The sequence below is a fragment of the Equus caballus genome, chromosome 2 (assembly GCF_041296265.1).
Source record: "Equus caballus isolate H_3958 breed thoroughbred chromosome 2, TB-T2T, whole genome shotgun sequence".
Taxonomy (NCBI): Eukaryota; Metazoa; Chordata; class Mammalia; order Perissodactyla; family Equidae; genus Equus; species Equus caballus.
The window spans coordinates 24479758-24497052 of record NC_091685.1 but is presented as its reverse complement, the minus strand read 5'-3'; the positions used below and the strand labels follow the sequence as shown (position 1 = coordinate 24497052).

The following is a 17295-nucleotide window of genomic DNA, read 5'->3' as shown; positions in this document are numbered from 1 at the left end:
TTTTTTAAAAAAATGACTTGCTATTTGCCTTTTGTACTTCTGTATAAATTTTAGAATTAATTCATCAAGTGCTACCAACAAATCTACTGGGATTTTGGTTGAAATTTCATCGAATTTATACATCATCTTAGAATTGCTATCTTGAGGGCTGGCCCCGTGACCTAGTGGTTAGGTTCAGTGCACTTTGCTTCAGTGGCTCAGGTTCGGTTCCTCGACCCAGACCTGCACCACTTGTTGGTGGCCATGCTGAAGTGGTGACCCACATACAAAACACAGGAAGATTGGCACAGATGTTAGCTCAGGGCAAATATTCCTCAGAAAAAAAAAGAAAAAAAGAGTTGATATGTTGAGAATACTAAGCCTGTGAATCCATGAAAATGGTATATCTCCATTTATTTAAGTCTTTTTAAACGTCTTTGTAAAGGCTTCCTTTATAGTCTGTATTGTGAAATGTTACACATGTACAGAAAAGTGCATGAAACAAAAGCGCAGTTTAAAAAATTGACAGAAAGTAAACACCAACTAGTTCAAGAAGTGGAACATTCCCAGTCCCTCAGAAACTGGCATATATCCCTTCCTGATACAGCTGCTTCTGTTTTCCCAGAGGTAACCAGAATCCTGACTTTTCTGTTAAGTACTTCCTTGCTCTTCATCATAATTTAACTACCTAAATATGTATCCTAAACAATATAGTTTACTTTTGCCAAACTTGAAATAAATGGAATTATACAATATACATTTTTTGTGTCTAGCTGTAGCTTGTTCATATTAATTGCTGTGCAGTATTTCATTGAGGAATATACCACAATTTATCCCCACTGTTGATGGGTAGTTGAGATTTTGGCTGTCAGTATAAAGTTTTGTAATTTTCTCCATAAAGGTCATGTACATCTTTTATTAGATTTTTTTCCAAGTGCTTCATTTTTTAATGCTATCATAAATTGTATCTTTTTTTTTTTTTTAAAGATTGGCGCCTGAGCTAACAACTGTAGCCAATCTTTTTTTTTTTCCCCTGCTTTATCACCCCAAATCCCCCCTGGTACATAGTTGTATATCTTAGTTGCAGGTCCTTCTAGTTGTGGCATGGGGGACGCCACCTCACCGTGGCCTGACAAGTGGTGCCATGTCTGTGCCCAGGATCCGAACTAGCGAAACCCTGGGCCACTGCAGCAGAGTGCGCGAACTTAACCACTTGGCCACGGGGCCGGCCCCAAATTGTATCTTTTTTAAATTTCATTTTTAATTGTTTACTGGTGTATAGAGAGGCAGTGCAGTTCTTTTTTATTTAAATATATTTCCAAATGTAGATCTGATTTGTTGTTTCCATGGGCTCTCACCCCTGGTGCTTTGTTTCCTTGTGTGTTTTGGGATTTTTGACTGTGAGGTCATATTTCTTGGAACTTTGCACTGGCCTGGGATGAAGATGGGTCCTTAGAGTGATATTTGCACTTATTTTGTGAAGGAGGCAGCTTTTGAGGTGGGCTTTGTCCTTCAGGGATTTGGGATAGGGATGAATTTCAGAAGGTAGGAAGAGCATGATCACAGACACTGTGGTAGGAAGCTCTGTATGTCTTGTTGAGGAAGAGTTGTTTGTCTGGAATATAATATTTATGAAAGTGGGCAGGGGGGAAATAGATTGGAAAAGGAATCTTGTAAACTCTGCCATGTCAGAGTTTGGAATCTTTTCTTTTGTAACTAGGGAATCATTTAATGTTTTCGAACAGGGCATTGAGTTTTTAAGATTTTTGTGACACCATTATGGAAGATGGTTTGGAAGAGGAAAAGACTGGATATTAATGGGACCAATTAGGAAGGCAAAAAGAATCCAAATAAGAGTTAATTTATTATGGCAACAGATATTTGTCGAGCACCTGCTATGTGCCCTGCACTCTGCTAGTTGCTTAGAATAAAGACAGACCTGCTCCTTGCCTCCCAGAGTAGACCAAGCAAATGTAATTTCTGTGCAGTTTGAATGTGATGATAAGGGAAGTCCCTATAGGTTTCTCAGGGGAGCACTTCAGAGTTATTTAACTGAGACTCCGGGGGTCCAGGACAGCTTTCTGGGGAAATTAACTTTTCAGTTGCAACCTAAAGGTTGAATAGAGGAAGAGAATAGTATTCTAGGCCATAGCATTTGCAAAGTCCTAAAGATGAGAGAGAATTCCCTTGGAGAATTGCAAGTAAAATTGTGCTTGGCAGATTGGTACAATCAATGCCTGAGATAAATTCAGCCCTTCAGACATTTTGTTTAACCCACAAAGTGTTTTTAGGAACTTACGTTAGGGGCCAGCCTGGTGGCGCAGTGGTGGCCTGGGGTTCCCGGTTTGGATCCCGGGTACTTGGCACCGCTTGGCAAGCCATGCTGTGGTAGGCGTCCCACATATAAAGTAGGGGAAGATGGGCACGGATGTTAGCTCAGGGCCAGTCTTCCTCAGCAAAAAGAGGAGGATTGGCAGCAGTTAGCTCAGGGCTAATCTTCCTCAAAAAATAAAGAACTTAGGTTAGTAGCTAACCTTTGAAAAAATGAAATTTAACCCAAAAGATTGGCAGTTGGGCCCAAATTCCTTCATGTCAGTGATCAGCTAGAGCTGTGTAAAGGCTCACACTCTGCTCACCAGTTTTTTGTTTATTTGTTTAAGCACCACATTAGCTAAACTGGCCCTTAAAAGTGCTTTGAATTTGGTGTTCCCTAGGCCAGAGCATAAAGTGTTTAGAGGGATCCTAGAGAGGTAAGCAGGAACCAGACTATTTTAGTTTTCCAAGCCTGGTTAAAGAGTTTGAGCTTGATCTTGTGAGTAATGAGGCCTTTGAAGGGCTTTTAGAGGGGAGTGACATGATTCAGTTTGAATTTTAAACAGATTACACTGGCTGTAGGATTGAGAATAAATTCACAATTGTTAAGCTTGAGGCTGGGATACCAGTTAGGAGATTGTTGCTATAATCCAGGCCCAAAATGTGGTAGCCTGGGGATGAAGTGGACAGATTTAACAGATATGTTGGTGGTAGTTTCACGAGAAGTTGAATGTAGTAGTTGAGGAAAGAGGAATCAAGGGTGATAGTCTGGCTTCTGTCTTGAGCAACTGGGTGAATAGTGGTAAGAATAGGGAACCTGAGACAGAGGAGCACAGGAGAAGTAATGTGGTGGATGTAGTCAAGATTATAGAGGTACAATGGAAAGGATTGGCAATGGGTTGAAATGGAAGGCAAGAAAGGGTGGAGTTAAAGATGACACTTAGGTTGTTAACCAAAGTAGATGTTGGTATCATTAACAAAAGTTGTGCAGTCATGTGTCGCTTAATAACAGGGATATGTTCTGAGAAGTGTATCGTTAAGTGATTTTGTCATTGTGCGAACATCACAGAATGTACTTACATAAACCTAGATAGTATAGCCTACTACACATGTGGGCTACATGGTACTAACCTTATGGGACCAGCGTCTTATATGTGGTTAGTCTGAAATGTCCTTATGTGGTGCATGACTGTAAAAGAGTAGTTACTAGAAGTTAAGTTAAATTTGAATGCCTCTAGGCTCTCAACAAAAAGTTGTTAGGCCCAGTTGAATTTGAAGTGCCTATAGGGTTCCTTGGTGGAGCTGGCTGGGAACTTATTGGAACTGCGAATCTAGAGCTCAACAGAAATCAAGATATGGAGTGAGAGTTTCGGTAGTCATCTATCTAGAAGGGATAGTCAAAGTGCAGCTTTGATGACATTGCCAAGAGGGTAAAGGGCTTAATATGGTAAAAACAATTTAGTATTTGAAGCCAAGTCTTGCTTCTTTCACTATGGGTGTTTTTTATAGAACAGTATCCATCTTTCAGTCTTATATTCTTCATTATATGTTTGTTTTTTTTTTTTTTTTGAGGAAGATTAGCACTGAGCTAACATCTGCTGCCAATCCTCCTCTTTTTGCTGAGGAAGACTGGCCCTGAGCTAACATCCATGCCCATCTTTCTCTACTTTATATGTGGGACGCCTACCATAGCATGGCTTCCCACGTGGTGCCATGTCCGCATCTGGGATCCGAACCGGTGAACCCTGGGCCACCGAAGTGGAACGTGTGCACTTAACCACTGCGCCACTGGGCCGGCCCCTTCTTCATTATATTAAGTGAGGATTAAATGAGGGTCAAATAGAACCTGGAGCCAGACCTCTAGGTTCCTATTCCAGCTTGCTAGCTGTGTAACCTTGGGCAAATTACTTAATCTCTCTCTGCTGTAGTTTCCTTACTGCAAAGTGAGGATAATGATAGTATGACCTGTAAAAGGTGGTTGTAAGATCATATGAGATGGCATATGAGTGCCTGAAACAGAGGCTGGCACAGAGTAAAGACTCAATTAATGTTAGCTGTGTATTGAAGATGCTTTATAAACTAAAAAAGTATTGGTAATTAGAAGAGGGTCATCTTTGAAGAAGACTTACTTTTAAGGAATGAGAGGAAGAGAAGAGAATTTTTAAAAAAAGAAGGGTGAATCAGAATGTTGGGATAACCAGGAAATGACCGTGTCAAGGAAGTTATTTTTGTTTTTTGTTTTTTAAAGATTGGCACCTGAGCTAACAACTGTTGCCCATCTTTTTTTAAAATTTTTTTTCTGCTTTTTCTCCCCAAATCCCACCAGTACATAGTTGTATATTTTAGTTGTGGGTCCTTCTGGTTGTGACATGTGGGACACCACCTCTGCATGGCCTAATGAGCGGTGCCACGTCTGTGTCCAGGATCTAAACCAGTGAAACCCCGAGCTGCCGAAGCAGAGTGTGTGAACTTAACCACTTGGCCACGGGGCTGGCCCCTCAAGGAAGTTTTAACGGGGAGGATGTGATCAGAATTGTTGGTGTGATGATGATTTATAAAGGATTTCACATCTATTTCAATTATTAGTCACCCCTTTTTCTTGAAGTCTTGGAGCCATTTGGCCTGTAATTATATATTGTTACATTTAATATTAAAAAGAAGTAGTGGCCAACCCCGTGGTCAAGTGGTTAAGTTTGTGCGCTCTGCCTCAGTGGCCCAGAGTTTCACCAGTTCGGATCCTGGGCACAGACGTGGCACCACTCATCAAGCCACGCAGAGGCAGTGTCCCACATGCCTCAGCTAGAAGGACCCACAACTAAAAATGTACAACTATGTACTTGGGGGGCTTTGGGGAGAAAAAGGAAAAATAAAATCTTAAAAAAAAAATTAAAAAGAAGTAATAATTGGGGCTGGCCCGGTAGCAAAGTGGTGGCCTGGGGTTCATGGGTTTGGATCCCAGGCGTGGACCTACACACCACTCATTAAGCCATATAAAACAGAGGAAGATTGGCACAGATGTTAGCTCAGGGACAATTTTCCTCACACATACACACAAAGAAGTAACAATTTGTAAAGCACTTCACAATTTACAGAGAGATTTAGCAATCTTATCCAGTTCTCACAATTTCCCTCTGAGGTAGATGTTGTTTTCCCTGTTTTTTAGTAAGTGAGGAAATTGAGGCTCAAGAAATGAAATGCCTAAGCAACAGAACTTGAGTTGCAATCTAGGTCTTCTGATACTGAATCTCCTTTGATAATCTTATTTGCTTAATTATATTTCAAATTTCTAATCAGTAATTTCTTTGTATCCTTTACAGCACCTGGCTCAGTGCTGAGCAGATGTAAGTGTTCGAGCCAGACTGAGAGACGACTGGCAGCGGTCAAGAATAACATGCCCTTTCTCCCCTCTGCCCTCTAGCGCCCTCACAAAGCCAATGCTGAGGAGATGACCAAGTACCACAGTGATGACTACATTAAATTCTTGCGTTCCATCCGCCCAGATAACATGTCTGAGTACAGCAAGCAGATGCAGAGATGTAAGTCCATTCTGTTCCCTTCCTGCTCTCAAGCCCCCAGTTGGATCTCCCTTTGACTTGGAGAGGCCCACTCTGCCTCCCCTCTACCTCCCATTCGGCCGACTCCTGCTTCGCCCTGCTTCCCAAGGGTGCCAAAGTGCTGCCTTTTTCTCAAGTCTGGTTTTCCTATTTCTTGATTATAGGGAATAGAGATTGAATTTTGTCTAGTTATGTTCATAACACTATGAATGAGGTTCGTAACTATACAGAACACTGTCATTGTTGTAATGGAAAAAGCCCTGACCTGGGAGGGGGAGACAGGAGATACAGGTCACAGCTCTGACTCCTAACTGGGCAAATCACTTCCTCTCAGATTTTTCTTTTGTAAAATGGACTGCATGTCATCCCATACAGCTGTAAGTGCTCTCACTTTGTGAATATTAATTTATTTTATTTATTTATTTATTTATTTATTGAAAGTTTTGATATTATTTTATTTGATTTTTGCACAATATCCTTTCCTTTATCATGAATATTACTTGAGAATTTAATGGCCATTTAGGACAGATACTAGATGATGTAATCTTTGAGTTAAGATGATTCTGGCCCTGCCCCCTGGGACTCGAAACTCAGAACAGGTCCTATCTCAGAAGCTACACTCAGTTTCTAGGAATTATGGGGATTATTTTAGCTATGCGGGGAAAATATGTTCAAATTTGGGAAGAAACTATCACACCTGACTTCTCCCTTGTGTTATTTTAGAAATTATCAATTAGTACCTGAGATTTTGTACAATAAAACAATGTAATAGTATTCATAAGTTTTGATTAGCTTATGACAGTTTATTTTGAAATATCAGGAAATCTGTGGCACTTGTCTCTTGCTACTGGTCACAAGGTAGTCTGATTCCCAAGGCAGAAAGTTATTTATTTGTTAAATAATTGTGCAGTGGTAATGATTACAGAACCACAGAGACCTTCTTTGAGACATTAAGCTTCTTTGCTACCCACAACTCCAGGATCTGCTGCCCCCACTAAGTGACGTATTCACTCTGTGAATCTCAGGGTCTTATTTCCTTCCAAGGTGCGACAGATTCATTCCTTTGCTCTAGATGGCTTTGGGGGTTTCCATAACCTATTTAGCTCAGCGATCAGGCTCCCCTCTCAGCAGAGAGGGCTCTCATTATAAAAGCAGGTTGGTGTTGAAGCAAGAAAATGAGCTTTGATGTCTTGTTTGAGTCCCTTAGCTCTGTCACTTAGCTATTTGTTCTTGGGTAAGTCTCCTAGCCTCTTTGAGCCTTGTTTTCCCTTCTTTAAAAGGAAGACAGTAGTACCTCTTTCTTAGTGGAGCTTGGCAGGAAGAAGTGAGATGACATATTCAAAGCACCGTCAATGAATGGTAGCTTTTGCTATTATGACTTATGACTTTTGTTATTTTCAATTTCTATCAAGGCAGACAAAATACTGTGCCCTCTGGAATGTACAGGTTTGGCTCTGGCTCCCAGTTTGCTCCAATTTTCCTGAAACTAGTATTCTAAAGTTATGCATTAAAAAATTAAGTCTAGGGGCCAGCCTGATGGCGTAGGGGTTAAGTTTGTATGCTCCGCTTCGGTGGCCTGTGATTTGCAGGTTTGGATCCTGGGCACGGACCTAGCACAGCTCATCAAGCCATGCTGTGGTGGCATCCCACATAAAATAGAGGAAGATTGGCACAGATGTTAGCTCGGTGACAATCTTCCTCACACACACAAAAAAAAGTAAAAAAAATTAGGTCTGGGATTTTCTCTCATTTAAGATGAGGGTGGGAAGGATGAGGCTCTCTAAGGACTTCAAGGCACCTTACTGACTGGAATTATAGAGTTATAGAGAGATGTCACTTAATGCAGTGCTTCATAACCAAGGGGTCCACAGAGACAATAACAGGGTGTAAGAGCTGAGCTCTTTTTTAAATATTTACCAACACCTAACCTAGGAAATTATACCTGTAATAAAAGACCAAATAAGTCAGGTTTCCTTGCTCTCAGCTAGAATGTAATAAACACTTTATGGTCACTTTGAAACTTTGAGAACCTTGATCAGAAGTTCTGACCTAATATTTAATTAATTTAAATGGAAACATGAATAAATGTAGTTTTTTTGGTAGATAGTCTGTCAGAACGCAAGGCTTGTGGTGGAAACATGATAAAAGGGATTGATTGTGGTAAAATTTGGATACATTCGTGTCCATTTTGTAGATGTATAAACTGAGACCTGGGGAGGTGAAATGACTTTCCCAGGGTCACATAGCAAGGTGGTAGGATAGTAGGATGGAGAATGGAACTCTAGTCTCTTGATTCTGGAGTATTTTTAAATATGTTGCATATAAAATATTTCAGACACACAAAAAAGTATAAAAAACAAAATAATGAACATCCACATACCCACTACCAGCCTAAGGAAGAAAACATTACCAATACAATTGAAGCCCCCGTGGTGCCTCTCCTTGATTGCATACCCTTCTCCCCGCTGCCCCATTGCCACCACCAGCAAGGTCTAAGCACTATCCTGAAGGCCATGTTTAATCCCATACATCTCTTTCTGCAGTATGCTTTTTACTGCCTTCTCTACCTACCTCTGTTCCCCCATCTCTCACCCAGTATCGCTCCCCTTCAGTCTAAAGCCAGCCTAAGAATGAGAAAAGTATTTATAGTAGGAAGAGGGAAAATTCATAGCAAAGTCCTCTCTAGAGCCTCATAGATTAGCCCAGGTGAGGGTCTGCTCTCTCATTTTCCTCTCTTTCCATCTCTAATCACACAGCGTGTTGAGCTGGGAATAATAGGCTGGTCATTTGAACCATATGTTGGTTTGGGGCCTGAAGGAAAATATCTTTTTCTTGCATCTGAAACACTCATTTCCTCCCATGGAGGCTCCACATCCCAAATAGGAGTATAAGCAAAACTTTGGAAACCAAGGCAGGCCAAACCCACTGAAGGAGGATGCAGCCGGAGGGAGAAATTGGTTGCCAGTGGATAAATAGCCTGGCCCCAGGGACCAAAGTTCTTGTTGACACAGCCTCCCAGTGTTTACCCGGTAAGTGGGGGAGAGAGCCACCCACTGCTTACTCCCTTATGCAGGTCATGCTTCCTTGGAGCACTTGTCTTTGCAGGGTACCAGATCAGGGCACCCTCTAAGTTTAGGGCAATGCCACAGGTACTAACTCTTGTGGTTGTTGCAAACCTTGAGCTGCAGCTATGTTTCAAGAGATTACCACAATCCAAGCTGGCTCTCCTACCCTCCTCCTTGCTCTGCTTTGGGAACCTCTGTTGATAACCGTGGGTGCACTGGGAAGGCTGGGGCAAGAGAATAATGATCTGGCCCCACCCCTGCCTCTAACTTCCTGTGTATCATTGATGTCTCAGCAGTTTCCTTTTCTGTGAGAGGAGACTTGGAGCCTTAAGGTTCCTCTCTACCTCTGTGAGTCTTCTACAACCTTCAGGTGTGCTTCCTTTCCTGTCTTTTTCATTTTATTTGCATTATTGTTTGCATGTGTTTCCTCATTATGTGTTAGTTTGTACTTTTACGCCTTTAGGCCTGAAATAACTTTATTCCAGTTGTCACTTGTGGGTGTAGTAGAAAGAGCACTGGACTGTGGGAATCAAGACACCTGGACTCTGATTCTGGTTCTGCCACTGCCTGGTTATATAACCTTGGGCAAGTCACCTAACTTCGCTGTGCCTGTTTGTTCCTCTGCACGGTGGTGTTGATATCTGTCTTGTCTAGCTCATAGGGTTGTATTGAGGATCAGATGAGATCGTGCATGTGAAATTACTGGGGAAAAGGCCAGAGTATGTCTTCATAGGCTTTTAGGACAGACAGACCAATACTTGAATATTGCCTCTGCTATTTACCAGCATTTACTCGCCTCTCTGTGCCTGTTTCCTTATTTATAAAATAGGACCAAATCCTACCTTAGAAGGTTGTGTGAGGGCAAATCATGTCAGGTGTTTAAAGCATTTAGCATAGTGTCCGGCATGTTGCTAAGTGTTCAGTGGAGGACAGTTAGTTACATAGGTCTCTGTTCTTCACTTCCTTGTTGGTCAGCTGGAGTGAGGCCTAGGAATAAACCCAGGCTGGAATATGAGGCTCGGCTTTTCTCCCTCAAGGAATGAACCAACATTTTTGGAATACTTACTTGCTAAATGCTTCCCCATATAAAATTTCTTTAAGTCTTCTCAACAATTGAGGTGGGTATCATCATTGCTTGTTAGATAATGAGCCAAAGCTTACAGAAGTTAAATGACTTGACCCAATCACACAGCCAGTGAGTAGTAGAGCCTAGACTAGAGCCTCAGCCTGCTGAATCCAAATTCTGTTTTTTTCCATCAGCTTATAAATATGTAAGTAAAAACTAACGGAAATTGTGGGAACTAACTTTTCATTTATGTCTTTCAAGTCAACGTTGGTGAGGACTGTCCGGTATTTGATGGCCTGTTTGAGTTCTGTCAGTTATCTACTGGTGGCTCTGTGGGTAAGAAATATACATCCCTCCTCAAGGGCCGTGCTGGGCTGTACTAGTGAGGTCTGCCTTTTAGGCCACTGTCCCAGTAGGGCTGGTCTGTGACCGTGTAAAATGGTCCTGTGGGTTTTTTACCTTAGGCCTTTAAAATGTCCTCTTGGTTCAGTCCCAGCCCAGGTTCAGTCTCTGACATGGTACTGACAGGTGTCCTTGACCGTCCTCTGCTACCAAGAGATCTTATATTCAGGAATTCCCTGCAGACCTTATGGGATTGTTGAGATGCTGAACATAAAAACAATTTGTGAACTGCAAAGTGCTATAAAAATGGGAAACATCATCATCTGTGTCTTAGAAAAGAGCATGGTAATTATCTTTAGAGGTCAGAAATACTCCCCATATATCTCCCACTTCCATTAGTAACTTTGATTACCTCTAGGATTACTCTAAACCCTTTCTTAACAAATATTTATTTTCCTATGATCATGGTTTTCTGTCCTCCCCCTTCCCTCATGCCTCCCAATATAATCTCAGAAAACAAAGAAGTGCACAGCAAAAAATATTGCTCACAATTACACTCTTCGTAGATAACCATTGTTACCATTTTGGTGTTTACACATCCATTCTTTTTTCTGTTTATATATATCTGGATGTAACTAACATATGTCTGTATTTTACAGAAATGTGTCGCATTATATATATAGTTTTGTGCCTGCATTTTTTACTTAGTAAATCTTTAAAAATTTCTCTGTAGTAGTTTATAGCATGATTTCTAGTGGCTGCATGATTATTCCATGTTATGGACCAATTTCAGTCGATATAATCAGTCCCCTTTTGTTGGATCATTTGGGTTGTTTATGTTTTTATTGCTATTAAAATTACACTGCCACAAATGTACTTACACACATGAGCCTGTATTCCTCCTTCACTTCTTCTTGGACCTGTTTGTACTTTGAGCACCTACTACCTTTGATATCTTCAACATTTTTGACTGTGAATCACAGTAAGAAATACATTTACGCTTGCAGTCCAGGTTACGCATGCACATGGGCACACCCTCTCTAGCTCTGAAGCCCCTTTCACAGAGGAGCAGCTATCTTTACTGCTACTCTGATATTTTTATCTAGTCTATATCATTCAAATATATATATATACTAATCATGAGCCACTGAACCAATTTTAAGGCCTAATAATGGGTTACCAACCTCAGTTTGGAAAGCAGTTGTTCTAGAGTAGCCAGTGTTGTCTTTATTCCCTGTTGAGCTAGGGTGGGAAGCAGAGGACTGACCTGTGAACTGTACTGTACAGCTGTTGAATAGGCAGGTCCGACCTCTCACTGGGTTCCCTGGGCTTCCTGAGGGAAGGGGGAGAGTGGCTTGGTAACAGGCTTGTGTTCTCTCTTCTCATGCCCAGCAAGTGCTGTGAAACTTAATAAGCAGCAGACGGACATCGCTGTGAATTGGGCTGGGGGCCTGCACCATGCAAAGAAGTCCGAGGCATCTGGCTTCTGTTACGTCAATGATATCGTCTTGGCCATCCTGGAACTGCTAAAGTATGCCTGCCTGGCCTTGTCTTTTGGAAGAGCACCTTAGGCCAGGTTCCCACTTCCCTCTCCCCCGGGCTTGCCTCCCTAGTTTGCTTTTCCTAGCGGTGTGTTGGCTAGGATATGTTCGGTGAGTGTCTCTGGCCATCTTCTCCCTGACGGGGTCTTGGTTTGATCTGAGCCCACGGCAAGATCAGGGGCAGGCGCTGCTCAGAACCTGCCTCCAGAGTGTCCTTGTGTGGCTGGAGTTGACCCTGGCTGTAGAGTAGGAAGATCGGACTTGGTCGGCTTGGTCAGGCCTCTGGAGACACCCTGCCGCTCTTCCACCTTCCTTCAGCCAGTTTCCACGTCTCTGGTGCTTAGAGATACCTGAGGGAGGCAGCCAGCCCGGTAAGCTGGGACCTGGCGCCCTTGGCGCGTCCCACTCCCAAGGAGCCCCCAGACCCCTGACCCCCTTCTGATCCTAGGTATCACCAGAGGGTGCTGTATATTGACATTGATATTCACCACGGCGATGGCGTGGAAGAGGCCTTCTATACCACAGACCGGGTCATGACTGTGTCCTTTCATAAATACGGAGAGTACTTCCCAGGAACTGGGGACCTACGGGTGAGAACTCCCTTCAGGGGCCAACCAGCTCACCCTCAGCTGCCAGCTCTAACTCTCCTATCTCATGTCACCAAAAACCACTCCTGCCTCTTCTGCCATTCAGAACACAGTACCCCAGCCTGGGGCACCTGCCATGATCTCCTTCCCTCCCTTATTCTGGAGGAAGGGAATGATGGGACATAAAGGGTTGAGAGGGATAGGGGTTTCCTGACTCATTGCCCTTCTTTCCTGGCCACAGTTGAGCTGCGTTGCACTATTCAGATGTCCTATCATACGGCTTGAATTTTAGGCTAGAAATGTCCAGGTTTTCTCGCATGGGCTATGAATTGGGACCCTTACGGATCATCTGAAGGGCTCTTCACATTTTTAGGTCTCCTTCCCTTTGACCATCTGACTGAAAGCTACTGACTCTTTCCTCAGAAAGTACATGAATTTTGCATCTGATATCGAATACCAATAGACACCTCCCCTTACTGAAGCCCATCCGTGGACCTCAGGATAAGGATACTTGGAAGCTAATTCATCAGACTGTTCTATCATGCTTCTATTAGCATGAATACAGTGAAACCAGCCACTTTGGCATGCCAGTAGCCCTTGAGTGAAAAAGTGACTAATTCAGTTGTTTACTATGGCAAGCATTAGAATCACTGAGCATTTACCATTTTGAAGAACTCTTCTTGCTTCTCTACTTCTCGTCCATACCTCCCCAGAGAGGAGAGCTGGGTAGAGGAGTGAGCAGTAAAGCTCTCTTGAGAGGAAAGGGTTGTCACGGGATGGGTGTTATTTCTGTGACCTGCCACCAGCCAGCTTTTTCCAACCCAATCCAAGGTGGAGGTGTTGTGCTGTGGGGTAGAATATTCCATCTCTGGCTCCATAAACGATTCTCAGTCAGGGTGCAGGTTCAGTGGTGTATTCAGAGATGTGAGCTAGATTTACCAGTGAGGGGAATGGTACTAACCAAGGTACCCCTGCTCTGTGCCTGGCCCACCTCCTGGGCCCAGCTTGTCTCTCAGAACCACTGCCTCTTTCCTTAGCCTTCCAGCCCCCATCCTTGAACTTCTTCCTAGCTTCATTTTTCAGTGTTACTTTAATGTCCCTCTTAATTAGGATATTGGGGCTGGCAAAGGCAAGTATTATGCTGTTAACTACCCGCTCCGAGATGGGATTGATGACGAGTCCTATGAGGCCATTTTCAAGCCGGTAAGTGGCTTATCCACCACCTGGGCTACAAATGGGATTGGTCTAAGGGAGGGGTGGCAAAGCACCGCCAGCACACCTCAGGGCTGCCTCCCCACTGAGAGGCTGCTTGGGAAATGAGAAGTGTTTCAACCCTGGATTGCATGCTGTGTGGTAGGGGAACAAAATTTACCCTAATATTTATCGATGCCTTCTGGGGGTCAGGCACTATTGGGTGTAAGACTATCTAGGACATGGTCTATGCCCTTGAAGACCTCGCAGTCTGTGGTGTGGGAGGCAGGCACAGACCCAACAGCGTGTGGTCAGGACTGTTTTTGAGGGAGGAACAGAGGAGCGAGAGACGCACTGCTGCCTGGGCTGGGGAGGGAGTAGTCAGAGCTGAGTTCATAGAGGTGGTGACATTTGAGCTGGACCTTGAAAAATGAGGAGTTAGCCATGTGAAGAAGCAGGTGGGGGCTGGAGGGGAGGAGGGGCATTCAGAGGGAACAGCACCAGCAGAACCACAGAGGTGCCAATATGTAGCTATATGTAAGCCGGTGTGATGTGTGGGAGAAGTGTTGAAGGATGTGGTAGAAAATGTATCTTGAGGTCAGTATTTCAAAGGGAGCCTTGAATGCCATGCTGAGGGGTTAAATCTTCGCCTGTAAGCAACGAGGAACCATTACTAGAGTATTAATCTAATAAAGTTAGGTAGTCACTCAGCAAACACCAACTGCCTACTATGTCCCTGTAGTAAGGGCAACAGAGAAGCCCACGATATACAAGCGTGAAGTGCTTCCTCACAGTATAAAGCTCAAAGTCTGTAGGACCAAATGGGTAGAATAGATGCAACTGAGGGTCAGAAAGGCTTCCTAGAGGAAGTGGCACTGGAGCGTGGGCAGTGAAAGAGGGAAAGATTTAGGGAGTCAACAGGCTGTCTGTTCTAGGTTCAGTGTTATCAGAGCTAGAAGCCTCTTGGAGATGCTTTCAAATTGGAAAACTGAACCAAGTGGGGAAATGAGAACCCCAGGCTGATGCTCCCTTTTCTCTACTATCCACATGAGGGAGAGGGGAAAGGTGGGAGTGGGTGATAAGGAACAGAAGACAGTGCTGCAACCACCCTTTTCAGCCCCAAACCTCACATAGCTTTACTTGAGGCTGGTAGTGACCAGGATGTGTCCTTTTAGGTCATATCCAAGGTAATGGAGATGTTCCAGCCCAGTGCAGTCGTCTTACAGTGTGGCTCTGACTCCCTGTCCGGGGATCGGTTAGGTTGCTTCAATCTGACCATCAAAGGTGAGACCAGGAAGCATAGCGGTGCGGGGACAGGGTCCTGCTGGGCACTCCTGTAACCCAGCACCCCTCCTCCCACCAAAGGGCACGCCAAGTGTGTGGAATTTGTGAAGAGCTTCAACCTGCCTATGCTGATGCTGGGAGGCGGTGGCTACACCATTCGTAATGTTGCCCGGTGCTGGACATATGAAACGTCTGTGGCCCTGGACACAGAGATCCCTAATGGTAATAGCTCCGGGATGAGAGTGGGCTGGGCGGAGCTGGAGGTCATGGATCCTCAAGTTAACAGCCCTTTCCCACTGGCCTTGACCTCTCTTCTTCTGGTACTAGTCATTGATTCTCTTGCCTATCCTCTGTGATTGTCAGACCATAGCATCAATTTTTCCTGAGTCCTTTTTGTCCCTCTCTCGTCTCTCCCTGCTTGTGGTCTGGACAAAATTATCAGTGGTTATTTATAGCTTTGGAATTCTTACTCTATAGGGTAACCAGGGAAGTGAGTGAGGGAGTGCTCCCAATGAGCATTGCCTAAATTCTTCTAAACCGGGGCCTGGGCCTTCTCCTCATAGTAAAATACACACACACACACACACACACACACACACCCCACCACCCCCCCCCCCACTGGTGTGGAATTGGAAAATGCCTTTAAAAAGATTGAAATCCTATAGGCACCCAAGTCTCACCCTATCTCAGAGGCATTCCTCTCTGTTTAATAGTTGGGCTAACAGGTCCAGATAAACCTAACCAGTGCTTTTCTCAGAGTCCCATGGTGGCCAGGTCTCTTAACTCTCTTATCCCCTGCCCCAATTAGAGCTTCCATACAACGACTACTTTGAATACTTTGGACCAGATTTCAAACTTCACATCAGTCCTTCCAATATGACTAACCAGAACACTAATGAGTACCTGGAGAAGATCAAGTGAGTATATCCCCAGACACCCTGTGATTGAACATCCCAGGCTCTGGTTTGTCCCTAACCAGAGCCTAGCCACCCTCTCTACCATTGGCCATAGACAGCGACTGTTTGAGAACCTGAGAATGCTGCCCCATGCACCTGGGGTCCAAATGCAGGCGATTCCTGAGGATGCCATTCCAGAGGAGAGTGGCGATGAGGACGAAGAAGACCCTGACAAGCGCATCTCAAGTAAGACCCAGACCCAGGGGCCTGTACCTTCCCAGTGAGTAGGCAGCTCTGACTTCCCTCTATCATTCCTGGTTCCATATTCTTCCGCAGCTACCCACTAGTTAAGAAACCCAGGTTCCAATGCCTAAAGGAATAATTTAGGGAATCTGAGTTCCTTTTCTTGGTCCCCTTCCCTTGGTGTCTCTTGGAGGACATGCAGGGAATCACTGGGCACAGACCCCGAGATAAAGAGTCATCTGCTCTCTCACCCATATTTTCCATTGCCTCCCAGTCTGTTCCTCTGACAAACGAATTGCCTGTGAGGAAGAGTTCTCTGACTCTGATGAGGAGGGAGAAGGCGGTCGCAAGAATTCTTCCAACTTCAAAAAAGCCAAGAGAGTCAAAACAGAGGATGAAAAAGAGAAAGAGCCAGAAGAAAAGAAAGGTGGGTTTGGGTTGGGTCTTGAGCCCCAGCCCCTGGAGGAGGATGAATTTATGTAGGGCAATGGGAGGAGGGAGCTTACGCAGGCCCTGCCAGCTCCTTTGGGGCTTCCTCAGCTCCTTAGGCCTTTCAGTGCCTCACAGAAGTGGCAGGGCCCACAAAAGAGTGAAACTCGATTCGTCATCTCCACTGGCTAATTGAGCCCTGCCAGCCTCAGAGCCAGGGACATGCCTGGGCTCCCCGCGGTCAGGAGCATGGCTCTCACGTACCACCCAAGCCCTTTTCCGAGTCTTCACCCGTTTCCCAGGGGGCTGCCTCCGCCCACCGGGTTCAGGCTCTAGCAGGCTGGGAAACCGGTCCGACTTGTTTGTTCTCAACAGGGCTCACTGGGAGGATCTGGGATGGACTTTTCTCTTTCGTATGTCCATTGAGCTATAGTGTTGGGGAAGGGGTTTCAGGGTAAGTGAAGATCCTGGAGGTCTTTCCAGAGGGGCTGCCCTTGGCCATCCCTGCACTCTTATGTTCTAGAAGTCACAGAAGAGGAGAAAACCAAGGAGGAGAAGCAAGAAGCCAAAGGGTGAGGAAGGAGCTGTCATCTCCCTGGCATTGGAGCACCAGCCCCTTTGTCCCACCATGCCGAGAGGGAAGGCACAGGGACAGCTGGTCCAGCTTACAAAGGCCTCTTTCAGGGACCAGTGTGTCTGTCTCTGCAGTTCTAGGCAGAGCTAGGAAGCCCCAACCCTCAGCAGTCACCTGGGCAGCCGGGGTCCTGTGGAAGTCATTGTACCCACACTTTTGCGTCAAGGCCTC

General features: G+C 44.6%; 1 protein-coding gene across 1 annotated transcript in view; it reads left to right on the top strand.

Annotated features, from left to right (window-relative positions):
* The window catches only part of HDAC1 (histone deacetylase 1), a 31055-nt gene that overhangs the window by 13097 nt on the left and 663 nt on the right, over positions 1-17295 (top strand). The window contains exons 3-13 of the mRNA XM_023634350.2: positions 5711-5828; positions 10239-10313; positions 11712-11850; positions 12309-12450; positions 13558-13650; positions 14814-14922; positions 15004-15144; positions 15731-15839; positions 15934-16064; positions 16336-16488; positions 17014-17062. Coding sequence (XP_023490118.1) covers positions 5711-5828; positions 10239-10313; positions 11712-11850; positions 12309-12450; positions 13558-13650; positions 14814-14922; positions 15004-15144; positions 15731-15839; positions 15934-16064; positions 16336-16488; positions 17014-17062 — 1259 coding nt within the window. The remainder of the gene's footprint in view (positions 1-5710; positions 5829-10238; positions 10314-11711; positions 11851-12308; positions 12451-13557; positions 13651-14813; positions 14923-15003; positions 15145-15730; positions 15840-15933; positions 16065-16335; positions 16489-17013; positions 17063-17295) is intronic.